Source organism: Piliocolobus tephrosceles, chromosome 8, assembly GCF_002776525.5.
Source record: "Piliocolobus tephrosceles isolate RC106 chromosome 8, ASM277652v3, whole genome shotgun sequence".
NCBI classification, from domain to species: domain Eukaryota; kingdom Metazoa; phylum Chordata; class Mammalia; order Primates; family Cercopithecidae; genus Piliocolobus; species Piliocolobus tephrosceles.
In genome coordinates, this window is record NC_045441.1 from 32,135,087 (window position 1) to 32,157,831 (window position 22,745).

The 22,745-nt window shown below is 42.5% G+C and overlaps 1 protein-coding gene across 1 annotated transcript in view; it reads left to right on the top strand.

The window, feature by feature from the left end:
• HECW1 (HECT, C2 and WW domain containing E3 ubiquitin protein ligase 1) overlaps positions 1-22,745 on the top strand; it is a 254,817-nt gene that overhangs the window by 227,413 nt on the left and 4,659 nt on the right. Inside the window, exons 21-25 of the mRNA XM_026456391.1 lie at positions 6,043-6,141; positions 6,761-6,890; positions 15,693-15,839; positions 17,475-17,589; positions 19,823-20,021. Coding sequence (XP_026312176.1) covers positions 6,043-6,141; positions 6,761-6,890; positions 15,693-15,839; positions 17,475-17,589; positions 19,823-20,021 — 690 coding nt within the window. The remainder of the gene's footprint in view (positions 1-6,042; positions 6,142-6,760; positions 6,891-15,692; positions 15,840-17,474; positions 17,590-19,822; positions 20,022-22,745) is intronic.

Genomic DNA, 22,745 nt, shown 5'->3' on the forward strand with positions numbered 1-22,745 from the left:
AAGGCAGCCTAACATCAGACCTTGTGATATCATCCTCCACAGCACATTGCCTTGCTTGGATTATTGGCAAATGACCCAAAGAGGAGTCAAGTCGACAAACAGTAATGCGTTCAAGAGGAGGGCTGAGTCTTTTTGAGGCCTTTAAGTCACTTGGGAGGATGTGCTGGAAATGTGTGAAACTCCATTACCTTTTGAACTCTCACTAAAATGTGCAAAACCCAGATGGAAATATGAGAAATCCTTGCCAATAATATTAGCTCCCTTCAGATCTCCTGCTGTAAGAGCCCTCCACGTATTTTTGAAAGGTCAGAGTGGCTGTTTCTTCAGCGTAGGTCAAGTTCATCTCCCAGACATCTGGGGAGGTGCTGACGTGCACGCACCAAGAGTGACATCTGCTCATTCCCAAAGTTACTCCACAGTCCCAGGGCACACTGGGTCCAGGCTTCCCCTCAGGAACTATGAGCAGACAGATAAAGATGAAAAACATATATGTTTCCATCAGAGGGGAAAGGGCTGAACCAAGCATAGAGCATTCCTAAAAAGAAATATTTTGCAGTATATTAAAGGATAATGAAAACCACTATTTGCATGTATCGAGGGTGTCCGTACTGTACCGTGGTGGGAACATGATGGCACAGAGGTCCCATCTACATATGTGTGCCCCTGCTCTCACCAACTGGTAATCAGTCACAAATGTCACCTTGGGTGACAGAGTTGATTCACTTTTTAAAAATATTTTATATATCACTTGTATTTTACTTTACATTAAAAAACACCCAATTCTGTTATTTTTCTTTGGCAGGAGGGAAGGGGTTGATGATACCAAAAACAAAAACTTGTAACATACTAAAACCAAGGATATGAAAATAATTTATATCAGAGTCCAGGAATGTTCCCACAAACCACCGGGATGTGGTTTGGATTGAGGAATGTAACCATGAACTGTCTGTGCTCTTCATCTGAAGGAAAACAGAGCATGCCTTCCACACAAAGGAGACTTGGCCTTCATTGATCCTCAATAGAAAGGATTTTGTTGTTGTTGTTGTTGTTGTTAAATGTGGGTTCTTGGTATTTTGCTCTATTGCTAATCTTTCTGTGGTCTCAGGTCTAAATGGATGGAAACACATCTCTAATTGATAAATAAGTAGAAAAATATGCTTTATGTGTTTCTTAAAAGTCAGGAATATGTTTTATGGTGATGGCATGTCAGAATCTCCTGGGAGGTTTCAAATTACACCAAAAACATTGCCAGAGAGAGAGACTCATGCCCCTTCACTGCCCAGGGGAGGCTCCATTCCTGACCCATCCGGCTGTGGCTAGAATGGGGAAAAGGCTGGGACCCACCACCCGCTGCTGGGAGGCTGCATGGGCTGACCCGCCTTGCCTCCTCTCCTCAGCCCCGTGTGCATGTGCACCTGCTGGGTACCTGGGGGCTGAGGTCTCTCTTGTGAAGAGGAGTTGAAGGGCACCCATCGTTGGAACTTAGACACACATGGGAAACGGCAGAAAGCAGATTCTGAGCAGGGAACCTGGGAGCCCTTAAGATACAATAACCCCCACGAGAAGCAGAAGAATGGCGTAGGGAGCCGGGGGGTGCCCAACACGGCCTGAGGGGTAGAGGTGAACGTGGTAGCTGTTCCCTCCACCCACCAGGCCCTGGTGGCCCTAGGGATTAAAGGACGTGAGCAAGCTTCAAAAGCAGTCCCTGTAAACTCTTAGGGCCCAGGCAACTCCTCCGCGAGGCCCCTCTAAGAAAGCAGGACAACACGGAGGAGCCACTCCCTCCTGGCAAAGTAAAACTGAGCACAGGCCAGGAAAAAGCACAGATGCGGAGCCGCAGCCTGGTCGGGCAAAGGCGGCACCAGCACAGGCAGCGCGTCATAACGTGCTGAGTTGCAGAGGCTGAGACGGCAGAAGCTGCGTTCAAGCATGGCCTCCAGAATGTCAGCACAGAAAAAGCGGGGAGCAGTGCTACACCCCAGGAGCTGGGTTGGCCTGCAGTATCGTTCGAGACTCCTGAGATCCACGGAGAAAAAGGAGTGAGCAAAGCCCCGCAAGCTCACACACACAGGCTCTCGAACGGGGCACTGGGGCCGGGTATTTAAGTAACAGACTCACACCCACAGGCAAGGGGAGCGGCTCCGCTACTTCTATAGGGTCTTATTTTAGTTTATCCTCTGAACTCTATTTATGTCAAGCGACTTAGCTCGAAACCTCAGCACTTTATTTTGCTTAAATTATTGGGATAGTTTCTTCATACCTAGACACACTATCTTAGGTCCAGAGACTAAGGAAAAGTATTTTCTTTCTGTCTCATACTTCCTCCTCTTTTGTAACCTGTGTTAACAGCAAATGTAATCAACTTCCCCACAAGCAATTGTTTAGTTTAGGGAAGATAAATATAGAAGATAAATAAAGGCGGTGCACCATCACTAGAAGGTGTTTTCTCATTTATGAAATTGCACACACAGCAATTTATCAGCTATTTTTTTTTTCCATCTGCTATTGTTTTACATTTGAATTGTACACAGTTGCTGTGTTTTGTGTTATACAAACATGTCCCAGATCATAGTTCGTGGCTCTGGAATATATTTTACAGTACATATGGGACTGGCTTAGAGCCATCCCGTCTGTGGTTATGTAAAGCCTTTGTTGCACAGTTACTTAAAAATAAACTAGGACTTGTTTGTTGCCCATGTCAGTCCTTGAAACCAGTGTAATTCTGACTTTGGAAATTCCACCTTATGGTCTACCCAATTCAAAGCAAATAAACATTCTCTGTTGGCAGTCTGTGCTGCAGTCCCCCGTGCTAGGAAACCCCATTGCCACACCCCCTGGTTGAGAGACATACAACAGTGATCCCACCCCCTGGTAGAGAGTGATCCTTGCTGCAAAGTGGTCCTTGCTGCAAAGTACTCGAGACTCAGATTTCCTCCCTGGTTGCTCATGATTGATCCGGTGGGCATCCAACCTGAGTTAGAACAGTCAGAATCATGCTGAAAATTTAGACCTAGGTCAGAGGGAGTCAACTTGGTGTCTCATGTGCTTGAACTCTGGGATGTAAACCATAGGAGGTGTTGGCAGTGAGAGAGGAGAAATGAGCTTAGAGAAGCCGAAGGGAGAAACTGGATGAGGGAGGGCAATATCACTCATGTCCCTGGCGTTCCTGAGGCCCAACTGCATTCCTGATCCTGGATTCCTTGAGACACCGCCATGGCCTTAGAGGGCTTAAACTGGTTGAAGGTTACCTGAGCCAAAATATGTCTAATTAGCACAAGAGATGTTGGTAGCCAACATAAAATACTAATAGCAAAAATAGGTAACACTTAAATAGTGAAGTTTTCCAGAAGAAGAAACTGAGAAGAGGGAGGTTAAACGCTTGCACAAGATCACACAGCAGGCAGCCTGGCCCCAGAACCCAGAGTAGCAACCTCTCCATCGCTCACGTCTCAAAATAGGCACAAAGGAAAAGGCCTGGTTTGGTGTCAGGCAGATGTGGGCCAGTTTCCTCACTGAACCACTTGCCTGGGGCTAATTACGGACCCTCAGTTTCTTGATCTGCAAAATGGAGATGTCCAAAACCATAAAATAGAATTGTTGCAAGGGTCATTGAGATATTGTAAATAACGTGCCTTGGCCCAGTAGACATTTGATAAAAGTTACTTCTAATCTGTTTTCAATTTTTCATTTATAATTAACTGCAGTGACTAGAACTGATAGAATATTGTGAAGAGTGGTAGTAACAAGCATCCTTCGGTATTTTTACTGTTAAATATATTGCTGAGATAGATGTGCTTTATTTTGTTAAGGAAGCATTCTTCTATTGCTGGTTTACTACAAAGATTTTTTTTTTTTCTCCAGAAATTGATGATGGATATTTTCAAGTAACTGTCCAGTTTGTAACCAAAAAAAAAGAGTCATATGATTTTTGTCTTTTGACCTTATACTTGATTTTAGTAATATAATTCTTAATATTGAATATCCTTAATTGTCTAATTAAACATCCTTAATCATTTTGCATTGTTCTGGAAATGAACTAGTAGGTTCAATTCTCTTGTGTTTATTTAGGATTTATGTACAAGTGAAATTTCTCTAGTTTTCTTTCTTGTTTTATCTTTTCCATGTTCCACTTTGTGGTTATGGTAGCTCATAATGATGAATTAAGAAGTTTTCCACACTTTTCTGATTTCTGAAACTGTTGAAATAGCAGAACGGTTTTCTGTCCTTGAGTCTTTGAAAGAACATGTCTTTAAAAATATATATATCCAGTCCCAGTATCAATTTTGGAGATAGTCCTTTCTCCTCAAAGTTTTCTACTTGGCACTATGGTTATTGGTCTATTTAAGTTTTCTACATCTTCCTGAATAAATTTGAATAATTTTTATTTTGCTAGAAAATTTTTAATTCATTGAGATATTCAATTTTTTAGCACTAAGTTGAAAATAGTAATCTCATTTAATGTTATCATTTATTCCATATCTGCATATATTTGCTACCTGCTGTGAGTCCCAGCTCTCTTTACTGGACCCTCAGGGGCCACCTCTAAGTGGGAAAGCCACCGGCCCATCGCTTCTGTGCTGACCTTTAGTCTTTTCCTGGTTTGGATCATCTCGGTTGTCTCTACCTAGATGGCCACAACCCTACTATCACGTTAGAAGCATGAGTTACAATGCCCTAGAGTCTATTTGGAGTAGGTGAGCCAATCTTCTATTGGGGTAGAAGATAACTGTTTTTATACACAGGATGTGGTTACTGTCTTGGGGACCAGTCAGTTATTGGGGTGGTCAGGAAAGGGCACCCAGGAATGAAGCACTGGTGGGGTACCCAGGCCCAAGGACCCATTGTCCCAGAAGCCCCCTATCCACAGTGTCCCATAGCACTTTCACTGAAGTTTTGTTTGCCTCTGGTCTCTTCAGAGTCAATAACACTAGCATGTTATTTCATGGAAAAAGAATCAACTACTTCAAACATACCAATCTGAAGTGTTTTTATAAATATATGTATTCTATGGAATCAGATACTCTATTCATTCTACCATCTTTATAGCAGCTACAGAGTAGGAAATCCCGTGAGTCTAAAAAGACCCACATAAAAGGCATTGGAGATAGATTAGTTGGAAATTCTGACAGGGAGGATCGGAGAAAATTCACAACTAAATCCCTAATTAGGTGAGAACCTACTTAGAGTGGACACCAGGGAGACTCCAGTTATGAAAGTAGGTGCCAGAGATAGGCAAGGCCCACATGGTGGGGAAAGCATAGGGTGCTAGACCAGGCAGGCAAGAAGCTGGTTTAGGAGCAGGCCACGATGAAATCAAGCCCAGGTAGCCTCAGCATTTTGCTAAGCAGGTTACTTGCAAAATGCTCAGGAAGTCAATGCTCCGACAAGGATTTAAACCAGTAAAGGCACTTACATCTGGAGGTGGCCAGATCTGTATGGCCAGTTCTTCCTAGCAGTGACCTCGTTCTGTCTTTTATGTGGCTGACGGTTTTAAAGAGTGATGCTCATTCAGCTTATCTCTTACCATGTTGTGATTCTATGTAACTCTTCCCCACTGTCTGCAAGCACAACTGCCATATCAAACCCTCCACCTGCCAGCATGAACCTTAGGTAATGTAGATAAAATGTTTGAATGGGTAAGGACGCACATCCAGAAAGCCCTTTGTGTCACTGGATCCAGGTCCTCCTCCAGTTCAGTGTGGGCGTTTTATCTAAGATTCCTGAATTCCCCTTCCCAGTGCTTTCCTCTTCTTGGGTCCTCATTCTCCCAGGTCTGAAAAAAGTTCTGGAAAAAATGACTCAAGTCTGTTACATGGTGGGGAGAGGAGGCTTCCTTTAGTACCTAGCAAGCACACAGGCATTGTTCATGGTAAAGCATAAGGAGGAAGAGAACAGGCGCCTCCCTTGCGTCATCAATGAGAAGATTCCTTAAGCAGCTTGAGATGAATACTCAAAAGAAACACATCAGATAAAAGTGCAAACTAAAATATTTAATAATGTAAATTTCCACTTATCCATTTCTCTGCCTTGTCTGTGTTCCAGGTTCAGGTTTAGCGGTCGCATCCTGGGCCTGGCTCTGATCCATCAGTACCTTCTTGACGCTTTCTTCACGAGGCCCTTCTACAAGGCACTCCTGAGACTGTAAGTGCTTTGCAGACCATCCTTCCACCCCAGCCCTGTCTGCAGGGCAATGACACTGACCTCTCTGGTGCCACTGACCCTTTTGTCCCTGTTTTGCCCTAACCATTCCTGTTAGGGCTATGGTGGCTTCCTGTTCTGAGTGCTTAGATATCATATACATGTTTTAGCCCAATAAAAAGGCATTTAGGGATTTTGTTGTTGTTGTTGTTGTAGGGGAAGATTCTATTATCAAAATGTCATATCATGGAGATGAATCATTTTATACAAAAATTGTATTAATATTACAAACATTGCATTAAATGTTAAGTAGAACTGATCAGTTTATAACACAGTTGTTTTAAAATGATAGTTTTCTCCAATTTTCATGCAGAGTCCATGAGTCAATAATTATTTCATGTTTGTTATTGTAAACAATTTCACATTTTCTTTTCAAAGGAAAATCTTTTGAATGAACTAAAATGACTGAATGATCTGATTCATTAGTGTATTCAAAAGTATCAAATTGTTAGGATAAGTCTGTGATGTTTTAGCCAGGAATGATATAACCACATTTTGAAGTGAGGTCTGGGCAGCCATTTGTTCAGTAATTCTGTTTGCCTTTCTCACTGAATTCACCCAGGCCCTGTGATTTGAGTGACCTGGAATATTTGGATGAGGAATTCCACCAGAGCTTGCAGTGGATGAAGGACAACAACATCACAGACATCCTAGACCTCACTTTCACTGTTAATGAAGAAGTTTTTGGACAGGTTTGTGTGATATGGAGCTTGGAAAAGGGATTTTGTTTTTTACTATGGAAAATACACATAACATGAAATTTATCATCTTAATCACTTTTAAGTGTAGACTTCAGTGCTTCAGTATATCCACATTGTTGGGCATCCAATCTGCAGAACTTTTTCATCTTGCAAAACAGAAACTCTACTCATTAAACAATAACTTTCCATTTCTCCTACCTACAACTCCTGGCAACTACCATTCTATTTTCTGTTTCTATGAATTTGACTACTCTAGATACTTCATATAAGTGGAATTATACAATATTTGTCTTTTTGTGGCTGGCTTATTTCACTTAGCATAATGTCCTCAAGGCTCATCCGTGTTGTAGCATGTGTCCGAATTTCCTTCCTTTTTAAGGCTAAATAATATTTCATTGTGTAGATATATATGTATACACACATATATATACAAATATACATAGTATTCTTCCTTTATATATATAAAATATTCCTTCCTTTTTAAAGCAGAAAAATATTTCATTATGTGTATGTTTTATATATATATATATAAAAACAAATATATATACGTATATGCTGTATTTTGTTTATCCATTCATCCATTTGTCTGTTGATGAACACCTGGGTTTTTTCCACCTTTTGGCTATTGTGAATCATGCTGCTATGAACGTGAGTGTACAAATATCTGTTCAAGTCCCTGCTGTATATATCAATTCTTTTTGGATATATACACAGAAATGGGATTGCTAGATCATGCGGTAATGGGATTTCGTTTTTAAATTAGCAAATATGGGATCTCATTCATTCAAACCAATTCCTTGGGAACCACTTCCTTTAATAAATCTGCCTGTGTCCTCTTTCTTCTTTTTCTTGTTATGACATGGATCTACTTTATGGAGTTTTTTGAAAATCAGATATGATAATGGACCAGAAAGCATTTTTGTGAAGTGCGCCATACATATATCAGGTATTTCTGTTACCTGTGCCATTACAGAAATGATTCTTTCTATCACATACAGATAGCTACTCCTCCAAAATACATATATCTCAACACTAAATAATAAGATAAAGTTTCCCATTTGCTTTCTACTAACATTTATGTAACATCAAATCTTCTGATCAAATGGCTTACAGTTTTAACAGAAAATAACCATAGCCTGAGTATATTTAACAAACACGGTTTGGTGAACCTCATTTTCTAGACCTAAAGCCTGTGACATACCATAATTCGTAACAGAGTTGTTGTGATGGTTAAGTCAGAATGCTTCAGAGGTGCCTCACATCAATGTGGACAGTGCACTGGGTCGCTGCATGAGAATGAATGAACGCTGCAGGCCACCAAGCACCCACATCCCAGTCAAGAATCTTGGATAGGTCCTGGAAACATCAACATTCTGCTGTATTTCCTCTGTAAAAACATGCCTCTGAAGAATGCTGTTACATACTTGAGGAAAAAAAAATATTTCTTTCTACAACTCTGGAGAGCACATTTAAATATGTTCAAGAATATGCTACTCACGGCTGGGCATGGTGGCTCACGCCTGTAATGCCAGCACTTTGGGAGGCTGAAGTGGGCAGATCACCTGAGGTCAGGAGTTCGAGAACAGCCTGGCCAACACGGTGAAACCCCGTCTCTATTAAAAATACAAAAATTAGCTGGGCATGGTGGCGGACACCTGTAATACCAGCTTCTTGGGAGGCTGAGACAGGAGAGTCTTTTGAACCTGGGAGGTGGCAGTTACAGTGAGCCAAGATCACGTCATTGCACTCCAGCCTGGGTGACAAGAGCAAAACTCCATCTCAAGAATAAATAAATAAATAAAAATAAAAAGCTACTCATTTAACTTTCCTGCCATGTACTCATTGAACAGGCAAAATACACTGTTCTCTGTGCATGACTACTTTTAACCCATCTTTCACATATGCCTAATTGTAGAGGGTAAATTTGTAAAATACACACAATTACTTAACAAATTATATTAAGACAACTGGGTAGCCATCTGTAAAAGTTTTAAGTTAGATTCCTAACCTAACTCATTACACTAAATAAATTCCAGCTGGATCAGAAACCTGTCTGTAAAAATTTAAATTTAAAAAAAAGGAAAAAAGAGATCATTTTTATCTTTAATCTTGCACTAAAGAATGCTGATACAGATATGGCACAAACTCTTAAAGTCATAAAAGTCATCTTACATAGTCAAATATTATTTTTAAATTTCTGCATGGCAAACTGAAAGCGACATAATGTTTAATATATAACATAAAGACTATTTCTTTCAATATCAGAAGAGATCCCACAGATCAATATGAAATTATCAGTCAACAACCTAATAGAAAAGTCACAAAGAATATAAATAGATAGTTCCCAGAAAAGGAAAGACAAGGAGATAATCTCATTTACAATTTTTTAAAATAAATTAATGCTATAGTGAGATACCATTTTCCCTTATTAGAATGTCAAGAGTTAGAACTGTAGCAGTATTTTGGGATGGTGTAGAGAAACAGACCCTCCTGTCCATTGTAGGTGGAAGTTTGATTCACTCTCTATGAAAGGCTCTTTGGTGATACCGGTTCATATTTTAAATCACATGCCTTTGACTCAGCATACATGTCTAGAAATTTGTCCTACTGATACATTAACACCTAATTAAAATTATTAATACATTAGGATCTTCATCACAGCCTTGTTGATAGTTGAAAAATATCTGTAACAGTCTAAATGTCCAGCAGTAGAGCACTGGTTAAATAAATAAAACACATTTACTAAGTGGAGTAGTGAAATCATGTGGGGTTATTAAAAAGCAAGAGGACACCTCAGCCCCTCAATTCACATATAATCATGAGCAATAAGCAGGTACACTAACAACAATTAAGAAAGAGAAACACAGGTCTAAATTGTCATGAAAAATTTCTAATATATATTTTTAAGAAAAAAAGACAGTGAAGAACAGTGTGTAAAACACACTACTGTCTACAGGGAAAAAGAGTTTATATTGGTCAGGCACAGTGACTCACACCTGTAATCCCAGCACTGTGGGAGGTGGAGGTGGGAGGATCTCTTGAAGGCAGGAGTTCAAGACCAGCCTGGGCAACATAGCAAGACCTCATCTCTAAAAATTTTTTAAATTGAAATATATACATTCCCCAGCATATGCATAGAATCTCCCTGGAAGGGAAGTAGAGATGACTGTTTCCAGAAAGGGATGATGCACGGCTGGGAAGTTAAGTGGGAGAAAAACGTACTTTTCATTTTATGGCCTTCTATACCACTTGAATTTTATTGCATGGTCATGTACTATATATTCAAGAAAACAAAGTCAGCTACAAATAACTGAATGCATAAAATTAGAGGAAAAAATAAAGTTGAAGATACAAAAGAACAATCCTCTAGTGTAAAGTGTAGGAACTCAACAACTTAGAAAAAAAGCTTAAATGCTCCCAGTGATAAAAATAAGGATGTGTTGTAGATCTAGAATAATGTACAGTTGACCCTTCAAAATGCAAGGGTTAGGGCGCTAACTCCTGGAGAGTTGAAAATTCATGTATAACATTTGATTCTCCAAAAACTTAAATACTTGTAGCCTACTGTTGACTAGAAGTCTTATTAATAACAAAAATGGTCAATTAACAAATATTTTATAGGTTATAGGTATTATAAACTGTCTTCTTACAATAAGGAATGCCAGAGAAAAGAGAATGTTATTAAGAACATGATAAGGAAGAGAAAATATATTTTCTATTCATTGAATGGAAGTGGATCATCATAAAGGTTGTCTTCACTTTGAATAGGCTGAAGAGGAGCAGGAAATGAGGGTTTGGTCTTACTGTCTCAGGGGTGGGAGAGGTGGAAGAGGGGGCAGGAGAGGCAGGCACACTGGGTATAACTTTGTGGAAATACATTGTAATTTCTGTCGTTTTTGTATTTCATTTCTCTAAATATGTGTCCATATAGTACCAATCCTTCTTCTACCAATCCTTTGCTTTAGTTTCAGTGCCCATATCTAGAAAAGTTCATTATCATAAAAGAAGTCGAAAGCAGTCTTAAACAATCAGAACCCTTCTGCCAGATTGTCTAACATCGATTTGTTTTCTGGCACTGCTTCTTCTAGATCTTCTTCCTCGTCACCTGGCACTGGTTCAGAAGCACTCATCCCCATCAAGTCATCTTCTTTTAGTTCCTCTGGCATGGTGTCTATCAGCTCTTGAATTTCTCCAAGATCCATATCTTGAAACCCTTTACCCCCAACTTTTTTTTTTTTTTTTTTTTTTTTTTTTTGCTATATCTACAATCTCTTTCATGATTTCCTTGATTGGCTCTGTCATAAATCCTGGGAGGTTATGCACAACATGTGGACACAGTTTTCTCCAGCAGAAATTTATTGTTTGGGGCTTGATGACTTTCATGGCTTTTTCTATAACATCTTCAGTGGCATAACTTTTCCAGAATTTCACAATGTTCTCTCTATTGAAGTCATCCATAGTGTTGACATCCTTTCCATAGAGTGCCCTGTGTAATGAGACTTAAAGGTCCTATGACTCTTGATCTAAAGACTGAATTAGAGATGTTGTTTTGGGGGGCAAGTAGACCACTTTGATGCCTTGGTGTTGAACTCAGGGGGTTCTGGGTGGCCAAGGGCACTGTCCAATATCAAAAAAACTTTAAAAGGCAGTCCCTTATTGGCAAGGTACTTCCTAACTTCGGGAACAAAGCACTGACAGAACCAATCCAGAAGAGACGTTCTCATTATCCAGGCCTTCTTCTTGTCAGCTGGTGTTATCTTTTCTCTTCAAGACTCAGGGGTTAAAGCTTTAATGGATAAGGGCAATCTTGATCATAAATCCAAATGTGTTTGCACAAAACAGTAGAGTTAGCCTGTCAATTCCTGCCCTAAATCCTGGTTCTTACTTGTCTTCCTTACTAATAAAGGTCCTTTGTGGTGCTTTTTTTCCAGAACAGGGCACTTTCGCCTGCATTAAAAACCTGTACAGGCAGGTATCTTTTCTCCTCAGTGATTTTCTTAATGGTGTCTGGGAATTCGTCTGCTGCCTCTTGGTCAGCACGAGCTGCTTCTCTTCTTTTTTTTTTTTTTTTGAGACAGAGTCTCGCTCTGTCACCCAGGCTGGAGTGCAGTGGCCGGATCTCAGCTCGCTGCAAGCTCTGCCTCCCAGGTTTATGCCATTCTCCTGCCTCAGCCTCCCAGGTAGCTGGGACTACAGGCGCCCACCACCTTGCCCGGCTAGTTTTTTGTATTTTTAGTAGAGACGGGGTTTCACCGTGTTAGCCAGGATGGTCTCTATCTCCTGACCTCGTGATCCGCCCGTCTCGGCCTCCCAAAGTGCTGGGATTACAGGCTTGAGCCACCGCGCCCGGCCTCCTCTTCTTATCTTGACATTTTTTTCAGCCAAACTTGTTTCTAAAATTATCAAACCATCCTTTGCTGGCATTAAATTTTCCAACTTTAGATCCTTCACCTTCCTTTTGCTTTCAGTTATCATATAATGACTTTGCTTTTTCTGGAATCATATTAGAGTCTATAGGTATGCCATTGTTCAAGCAATACTGCACTCACATAAAAGCTGTGTTTTCAGCCGAGCACGGTGGCTCATGCCTGTAATCCCACACTTTGGGAGGCCAAGGCAGGTGGATCACAAGGTCAAGAGATCAATACCATCCTGGCCAACATAGTGAAACCCCATCTCTACTAAAAATACAAAAATTAGCTGGGCATGGTGACACGTGCCTGTAATCTCAGCTACTCGGAGGCTGAGGCAGGAGAATCGCTTGAACCCGGGAGGCAGAGATTGCACCGAGCTGGGATTGCACCACTGCATTCCAGCCTGGCAACAGAGCGAGACTCTGTCTCAGAGAAAAAAAAAAAAAGCTGTATTTTCAATATGATATAAAAAGGTATTCCACAAAAAGTGCCAGGTTTTCACACCTGCTGTCATAGCTGCAGTGATGGCTTCATGAATTTCCTTTTCTTTTTTTACAATGGTCCCTGTGCTGGATTCATTTGTTTTGAAAAGATGGGAAACCACATCTGCAGACCTCAATCTATGGTGCCTATCAAGCAATTCAATTTTCCCTTGTAATATCATAATTTTTCTCTGCTTCTTGGGATTACTGCCAGCATCATTAGTGGCCCTTCGTGTGGGTCCCATGATGTTATTCAAAGTTCACGGTATTGCACTTAAACACAGTGGAAAATATGCAGTAAACAAGAGAGATCACTTTTTACTGTGATACACAGTTTACTGGAGAGAGGCTGTTCATCAGCAACACTTGAGCTCATCGCAAAAACAACTACAAAATTATTTGTTTGGAGGTGGCTAGAAAATTATTACAATAGTACAGTATGTACTACAGTTAATTTTATGCAGTTGTGATTTAATGCTGCATTTTTATGCTAGTTTGCTTTTCTCTCAACTGCCAGTGGCACCATGTGCAGGCTCTAAGTGTTTGTGTGTGTAAGTTTTCATAAATTTTAACTTTTTAATAATGGATTTGTGTACATTTTGTGTTAGTAAATGATAAAAATAGACTACTGTCTATATATATTTTATGGACTCATGACATTTCTAACTCTTTTTTTCATTTTAAAAAAGCTTCTATTAATTTTCTAGGTATGCAGGCCATCTGTGAGTTTTTTCAAATTGTTGTAAGTCTCCAAAAAAATTTCCAATATATTTATTGAAAAAAATCCATGTACAAGTGGACCCATGCAGTTCAAATCCATGTCGCTCAAGGATCACCTGTATACCTGTTTAAAGTTTATCCCATTTCTCTTCAAAAGGAGGTCACCAAGAACAATGAGTGGTTTTAGAAGATTGAATTGCAGCCCTTCTTTTGTCAAGTTGTTAGATAGTGGAGAGCAGAGGGATGCAGGTGAAAGACACCATAGGCTTTAGGATTAGATTCAGCTACTAGTGAAGCAGCCAAAAATGACCCTGTTGAAATTAATAGAAGCTTTTTTTTTTCTCACATAAAAGCCCTGTTTAGGCTGAGTGTGGTGCTTCACGCCTATAATCCTAGCACTTTGGGAAGCCAAGGCGGGTAGATCGCTTGAGGCCAGGAGCTCAAGACCAACCTGACCAACATGGCAAAATCCTGTCTGTACTAAAAATAAAAAAAAATTAGTCAGGTGTGGTGGCACGTGCCTGTAGTCCCAGTTACTTGGGAGGCTGAGGTGGGAGAATCGCTTGAGCCTGGGAGAGAGAGTTTGCAGAGAGCTAAGATTGTACCACTGCCCTCCAGCCTGGGTGACAGAGTGAGACCCTGTCTCAAAACAAAAACAAAAAAAGCGCTGTTTGATAAAATCCTCAGGGATCAAGCTCCTTCCAGGTATCCCCACTGCTACCACTAGGATAGGCGCCCCGCACTCTTAGCCCGGATGAGTACAGCATCCCAACCATCACGACTGTGTTCAATGCAGCAGGACAAAGGAACACAGAGCCTATCCCTTCAAGGAGGCCTCCTGACAGTGCCAAACACTTCTGCTTTCATCCCATTGGACAGAATTTACTTACATGCCACACCTAGCTGTGAAGGAGGTTGGAAAATAAAGTCTTTAACTGGGCAGCTAAAAATCAGACATCCCAAAGAATATGGATGCTGGGTGGTAACAAGTATTTTATTGTTAGCCAATATTTTATAATTAGCACTGATCACCTAAGTGATAAAAGAAAAGGTAACCATCAGATTACTTATGGACTGTTTTGTTTAGGTACATGTGTCCACAAGTGCCAAACATACAAGTATTTTTTTTTCCTTAAACCAGTAACTAAATCCAGTGATGCCTCATTTGTCTTGCAGCATTGAGCATTTCAGTGAATGCTTAAGTGAATTTAAGATGACTGAAGATTATCCCCTTCATACGTGAACACATTTTGATTTTTTTTAATGTCTAGTATGTTATCTACCTTCTTGCCTGTGGAAAGATGGCAGACAGATCATAGCCTTCCCTGATGACTCAAGCATGTCCTAACAAAACATGCATCATCACACAAGTGGCAGCGCCATTTGCTGTGTGTGCCTACGTGCTTCTGGTTCCCTTGCCAAGGTCAGGCTGCCCTGGCTGTGTAATATTATACCCCACCCTCTGCCAGAAGCCTACTGTCTTCTGGCCAGCTGTGGGAGTGGAAGCTGATGGCTGTTAAGAATTTGCTGTCATTGAGATTTGGGGGCATCAAGAGTGTGATTGTAGCGTTGAGACATTCAGCTTCACCATTGGGGACAGCCTAGCACATTTTCCTTTTATTTCCATTATGCCTCTTGAGTATAGGAGCCTTGTTTCCTCTATATAGAACAAAAACTGTAGCCCTTCCAAGGTGCTTAACAATCTGTTTAGAGATCAGGTGCAGTGGCTCACGCCTGTAATCCCAATACTTCGGAGTTGGGAGGATCACTTAAGGCCAGGAGTTCAAGACTAGCCTGGGCAACATAGACCACATTCTACCAAAAAAAAAAAAAAAACAAGAAGAAGAAGAAAGAAGAAAGGAAGGAAGGAAGGAAGAAGAAGAAAAAAAAACATTAACCAGGCAGAGTGGCGCCTCTGTGATCCCATCTTAGGAGGCTGAGGCAGGAGGATCACTTGCCCCCAGGAATGCAGGGCTGCAATAAGCTATGATTGCACCACTGCGTTCCAATCTGCTTAAAACAGCCAGAGCCTTTTTAGTGACCTTGAGAAAGGAAAAAAGACTCCAAGGGTAATAATACCGAATAATGCCCTGTAGAGGACTTTTGGTATACAGGTATGCCTCCCTGAGAGATGAGCTGAACTGACAAGCATCGCAATATTTCTGTTTTCCTACAAGGTCACGGAAAGGGAGTTGAAGTCTGGAGGAGCCAACACACAGGTGACGGAGAAGAACAAGAAGGAGTACATCGAGCGCATGGTGAAGTGGCGGGTGGAACGCGGCGTGGTACAGCAGACGGAGGCGCTGGTGCGCGGTTTCTACGAGGTGAGGCCCGGTGGCCTGGGGAAGGCAAGCTGTGGCCAGGGCGCTGCTTTATGGGGCCTCATCCTCCAGGCTCCCTGGGGGAGCAGCAGCTCAAGTGGTGAGAACAGACAGGGAGAGTCAAGGCGGGCAGTGGGCTCAGCAAGTGCTCCTCACCAGGGAGTACTGAGGACCTTCTTGGGGTGGAGGGCTGAGGGGTCACAGTTCTCTGGGAAACTCAACTCTTATTGGTGAAAAATGCTTTCAAACAACTGGCATGTGACCCTGGTGTGCCAGATGTGAAAACATCTAGCATCTCTTCGCGATATGTGCAGGTGGTGTTTCCTTTCATTCAACAAAACAAAAATAAGTGAAGAGAAGGCATCGGGAGGTATTGTCCACTGTCGCTAGAATTTTATTTTGTTATGGCATTACATTGTGCCACGTAATCTATGCTGAGTGGTAAATGAAGAAGACAGGGAGGGCCGCTAGACATCCTGACATCCTTGAACTTCTCCAGTTTAAAAACCAGAGGCTATAAATGTTTTCTCAGGTCTTGGGTCGTGGAAGGCTCTCCTTCCCTGCCACAATGGAACAGTGCACTGGCCATGGTCTCATCCACCTCTGGTTTGATTAAAGGAGGTTCCACCACAGGACCTCAGTTGTGTCTGGTACATTTGACCCGAGATGCAAAGTCAGACTGCAGAACCCTAACAAAACAAGTCTTCCCAGATATCTAAGGAGGGAGGAAAGAAGTGAGAGAAGACGTGAAGGAAAAGGCAAATTTGCAGCCAGCTAGCTCAGTCCAGTGAGCATGAGGTCCTTAATCTTAGGGTCCTGGTTTGAGAAGGGATGGAAAATGCAGTCGTTTTAATACAAATGCTAAATTTTAGGAAATAAGTCATAATTTGCATGTGAAAGACTACATTTTAAGTGAAATAGTAATACTAATAGCTACTAAGTCCTTCAGAGTGATGTGGACTTTTTGCCTTTAAAATGCAATGTTATTTGAAAATTTCAATGTGACTGCAGAAAGTCAAGTCAGATTTGTTTACAAAATCATTCTGAGAGGAAGCATTAGGGGTGGAGCATGGGATTCTTTTTTCTGTTCCCCGCTCATGAAGGCTTCTGTTCTAAAATATTTAAGTCAATAATCATCGTTCGAGCTGCTGTAACAAAATACTGTTAGATGGGTGACTTACAGCAACAGTCATTTATTTCTCACAGTTTTGGAGGCTGGGAAGTCCAAGATCAAGGTACCAGCAGATTTGGTGTCTGCTAAGGGGCCACCTTCTGATTCATAGATGGTACCTTCTCCCTGTGTCTTCATGTGAAGGAAGGGATACAAGGTATCTTGGGCCTGTTTAATAAAAGTGTGAAGCTCTCGTGATCGAATCACCCCCCAAAGTCCCCACCTCCTAATACAATTCCCTCCGGGGTAAAGGTTTCAACATATGAATTTGGGGAAGGAAAAGGATGTAAACATTCAGATCATAGCAATAATTTCTGAGTTAAAAATGATTGCAGACTGAAAAAAAGTATTGCCAGTGATGGTGAGTTTCCCAGTTTAATTCCCAGTTTAACCCACATAAATATAATAATGAACATAGCCTTTCCACGTGTTTGGACCTGGATACTGAAGCCTAACCTGCATTTCAGGTTGTAGACTCAAGGCTGGTGTCCGTGTTTGATGCCAGGGAGCTGGAGCTGGTGATAGCTGGCACCGCGGAAATCGACCTAAATGACTGGCGGAATAACACCGAGTACCGGGGAGGTGAGTGGGCAGAAGCTGTGATGATATAATTATCACAAATAGAACTCGGCACTTTCCAAAAGATTGTTTTGTTGAGGTGAAATTGACGTAACATAAAATTGACTAAAGCGAACAAGTCAGTGGCACTTAGTACATTCACAGTGTTGTGCAACCTCTAGCTACTTGCAGAATATTTTCGTCACCCCAAAAGGAAACCCTGTACCCATTAAGCAGTTGCTCTCACTCCTACGCCCCCTTCCCCCAACCCCTGGCAACCATCAATCTGCCTTCTGTCTCAATGGATTTGCCTATTCTGGATGCGTCATACAAATAGAATCATATAAAATGTGGTCTTTTGTGTCTGGCTTCTTTGACTTAACCTACTTGAAGTTCATCCATGTTGTATGTAGCATGTTTCATTATTTTATTTCTTTTTATAGCCGAATAACATTCCGTTGCATGTATAAATAATTCATCACTTTTTGAAGACTACGAGAAGCTTGGCCTTACTTCAGTACAAAGCAGGAGTTTGTACATGCCTTTCTCCAACTCCCAACCTGAACTTTCCTTCAGGCGACATCCTCCTCACATTGGTGGAGTCTCTGGCCTAACTTGGTATAGAGGCTTACAGAAAACATTCCATCCAGGACCCAGCCCCTGAGCAGCATGCGTGCCTCCAGGGAAGGGTGTCTCATTTCCTACAGAATTGGAGCCCTCTCTGCCTCAATCCTAGTTTGCCACAACACGGTTCTAACCGTGGCCATTACTAAAGCTAATGTCTAACCCCTCCTAACTACTCACCTTGCACACTGCCAGACCTGTCTTCCTGAAACATTGCTTTCACCGGGCCACTTCCCTACCCACAAAACAAGTTCCTTATTACTTCTAGATTTGAAGGGTTTTGTTAGCCTCAAAACTCTTCATTTAAAATACCACAGAGAAATCCGTCAATACAGTAAAGAGTGAGCTAGGGGCATCACCTCAGCCTCCCTCATGTCCCCAGTACACTCAGCCCCGCAAAGCCTCTTCTATTATAAACCTGGTATAGTATGAAAACCGCTGTCTGCCTTGCTGGGCATGGTGGCTCCTGCTTTTAATCCCAGCACTTTGGAAGGCTGAGGCAGGCAGATTGCTTGAACTCACAAGTTCAAGACCAGCCTGGTGAAACCCCACCTCTAAAAAAAAATCAAAAATTAGCCAGGTGTGGTGGCATATGCCTGTAGAACCAGCTACTCAAGAGGCTGAGATAGGAGGTTCCCTTGAACCCAGGAGGCAGAGGTTGCAATGAGCCGAGATTGTGCCACTGCTCTCCAGCCCAGGCAACAGAGCGAGATTCTATCTCAAAAAAAAGTCTCTGCCTGGCTGCTAAGGCCCCATAACACCCCCAGAAATATTCCTTCCTGCCTTCACCAGACACGCCTCTACTCCAGTGGCTTAGAGTTGCCTGCATATTTCCTCCTCGTTCTTGTTATTCTTTATTTTTCCTGCCAGGAATGTCCTCCTCCTTCCCTCCACTTGCACAAGCCCTTCACACGCTGCTCGTAGCTTCACTTCCTTTCTAAAGCTTTCCTTGCTTCTACCTTGGCACACATGGATTTCTTCTCTCTCTGAATGCCTCTTGCATTTGCAGTCAATGGCAAATCATTTAATTGATATATCTAAGCATGGTCTCCCCAGTTAACTGTGAGAGGGACCCAGTACTTAATCCATGGGCCCAGCATGTATCCACCCAGGGCTGGCCTGAGAGCAGCTGCTCAAGGGGAGAGCCTGGGATCTCCTGTTCACCAAACTGGCTGTTCACCTCCAGCCTAGACTGGTAAGTCCTAGACTCTCCCGTGGTATGTGGTTGCCAAGAGCTAAGACAGCAGAACAAAGGAAACATGATGCAATACTGTGTTCATGGGCCCCTTGGTCTCTACCAGGCCCTTCTATTCCTTATCTACACCTATATCAGGCAGGGGCATTTTAAGTGGAGTCCCAGTTGTTGAAATAAAAAGCAGACATCTCTGAGAACATCCCTCAGAACATAAAGTCCTTTTATAAAATGACTATTTTCTAAATCTACTCTTGTTCTAAAACTTGACCTAGTTGCACAAATTGTTTTAGACCTCTCTAAAGGCCATCACGAGAGAAATCAGATCAAAATCCGCGATTCTGTTCCTATCATACCTGATGTGTTTGATCTCTCTCCCCCTCCTCACCCCTTCCTCTTTTCTCCGCATCCTGTCTTCCTCCCTCCCTTTGCCTCGTGCAGGTTACCACGATGGGCATCTTGTAATCCGCTGGTTCTGGGCCGCAGTGGAGCGCTTCAATAATGAGCAGAGGCTGAGATTACTGCAGTTTGTCACGGGAACATCCAGCGTGCCCTACGAAGGCTTCGCAGCCCTCCGTGGGAGCAATGGGCTTCGGCGCTTCTGCATAGAGAAATGGGGGAAAATTACCTCTCTCCCCAGGTACAGAGCTCCTGCCAGCCTTCGGGGAAACCTGCTGAAGAGGGCAAAGTATACTTTGCTATTTGATTTTGAGTGACCATCCTTTGGGATGGAATTCTTTCCGGTCACCCAAAGTATTGTCATGGCAGTTATTAGGGAAAGGTGAAGGTGAGGTAGCTGTGAGACTTGGATTGAAACTATATTATTCTTAGGGAGGTTTTGATGACTGATGGTATTTCAGCTGTAATATCTTGGTCCATGTGTCAGCCGTGGGATGCTCTCACAGCCCAACTTAATTTAAAGATGAATGTCTCACACAGGAGAGAGCAGAGGCAAGGACATTAACATAAAAAAGCTGGAACCTGGAAGTAACCCCTCGAGCATCGTATCGGTACTTCTGCAGCGTATCTCTTAATACTTCATAGGATCATTATATATTCGTGATGTGTCGGATTTTTCCTACCAAGTTTTAAAACGTGGGGATGAGACCACATGTATCTCTGGGTCTCTATGGTGACTTCTATTTAGAAAGCACATCTATTGTGGGATAAATGTGCAAAAGAAGACACTGGGGCTCCAGGCAGTTTTACAGAAGAAATTCCCTGCACTGTGAGTTTTAATCCCATCACTTCCTGAATCCTTTCTATGCCGCTTTGGGTAGTGCATTCCTAATCAGGAAGCACTGAAGAGACAGTGGTGCATAGCGCTGTAGTGAGAAACACTGCTGCAACAGACAGAAGAAAAGATTGACCCCTATTATCTTTTGTTAATAGGATACATTCTAATTATAAAGAAGCTTTGCATTTAACTCAGCTCTATTTCTACATGGCCACCCAGACACTTTTGCTAAATCCTTATTGCAGAAGGATTTACTGGACTATAGCTTTCATCTAGCGTTCCCAGATTTTCCCCAAGGACAATTCGCCTGGTGTCAGTCAGCATTTGTGGGCGTGCCCCAGCTGGTTAACCACAGCTAAACACCCTGGTGCAGGCTTCAGCCCCGGCTTCACCCACGCTGTTCAGCAGACCCTCAGCTCCAAGGGTCTGTCTTGTTTGCATGGCTCCATCAATAGCTAAACCTAGTGAATTTAAGTCTGGCAAGAAAAGAAGACTAAAAAGGCAGAATTTCCATTTGTTAAGTTGAATGATAGATTTCAATAATATAGTTATTTGGAAACATCTTGCTTTTATTTTAGAGAAATGCAGCTTGAGTCATCACTGATGAGAGCCTACCCCTACAGCATGCAGCTTGAGGAGGGGCGGAGCTACAACCACACACCTGCCCGTGGGAACCTGCAATCTAGGGAGAACACGGCCTGATAGTAACTAATCACAGCACAAGGTAGAATCAGAGGAGCACAGGGTGAAGAGCAGCATGCTGCGAGAGTGTGAAACAGAGACTCCTAATCGAGTTGCCTAGAGAACATGCCACAAAGAAACTGGCATTTAGGGGAACATTGGGAGATGAGGAATAGGGAGAAGGGGCCTTCCAGGCTGAAGCAATAGCACATGCAAGGTCTGAGAGCAGGGAATGGCAGCACATGTTCAGGAAGGTGCAGCCAGCCAGTGCAGAGGGTAAGATGCCCGGAACATCATCACAGGGGATGCAGTTGAGAAAGAGTTTGGTGAGCCACAAACAAAAGACCCTGCTGGCTGAGCACAGTGGCTCACGCCTGTAATCCTAGCACTGTGGGAGGCTAAGGCAGGTGGATTGCTTGAGCCCAGGAGTTCAAGATCAACCTGGGCAACATGACAAGACCTCATCTCTACAAAACATTTGAAAACTTAGCTGGGCATGGTGGCATGCACCCTTAGTCCCAGCTACTTGGGAAGCTGAGGCAGGAGGATCACTTGAGCCCAGGAGGCCGAGGCTGCAGTGAGCTGTGATTGCACCACCATACTCCAGCTGGGCAACAGAGTGAGACCCTGTATCAAATTAAATTTAAAAAAAAAAGAAGAAGAAAGAAAAAAGAAAAGACTGTGCTGAGGAGTCTCTATTATTTAGGAAATGGGAGTCATTGCCTCTATTATCTGGGGTCACAGATTGAAAGTAATTTCTGTATTTGCTTTGGAAGCTTTGAAATATACATTAATATTATTAATCCACACAGAGAACTTCTAAGGCAGACACTGGGCTTATGAACAGGTTCTTCATATCTGGACCAAGGCACCCCTAAGAGGGCTGCTGCACCACAAGCCCCAGAGATGGTTTCTTGGGGAAGCAGGGACCTCTTCTTGGGACAAGAAGCAAATGCCTCTAAGAGGACACTGAAAATAACCCCCGAATAGTGACCCCTGTCCAGTCTCCCTTGGACAGAGTCTGAAGATCCAAGAACGTAAAAAAAATGTCATCTATGTGTGGATAGAAGGAAAGAACCTCTGACTTCCAGAAACTGTCATTCAGGAAGACCTGGCCTGGCCATGGCAGGTGGCAGGAAGCCCTGAGCAGGCAGGAAGCAAAGCAGACCCCGGGTGGCATGGGCTTCCCAGGTACTGCGAGCCACAGTGCATGTGGCCTGCACTCTGGAAGAGGCGGCCTTCCGCTCTTTCCTCAGGTCTTCCCTCTGCAGAAAGGAAAGGCAACTGGCTTCCCAGATGAGAGCACCAGACACCACCACAGCAAAACCTGGTCATAGCCCAGGCTACCTAAAACCTTTGTGTCAATCCAAGTCCCTGCCTGCTAAAAGATGTGTGAGGGTCAGGAGAAATGACTTTGAGGGTAGGGCCTTCTAGGATATAATTTAA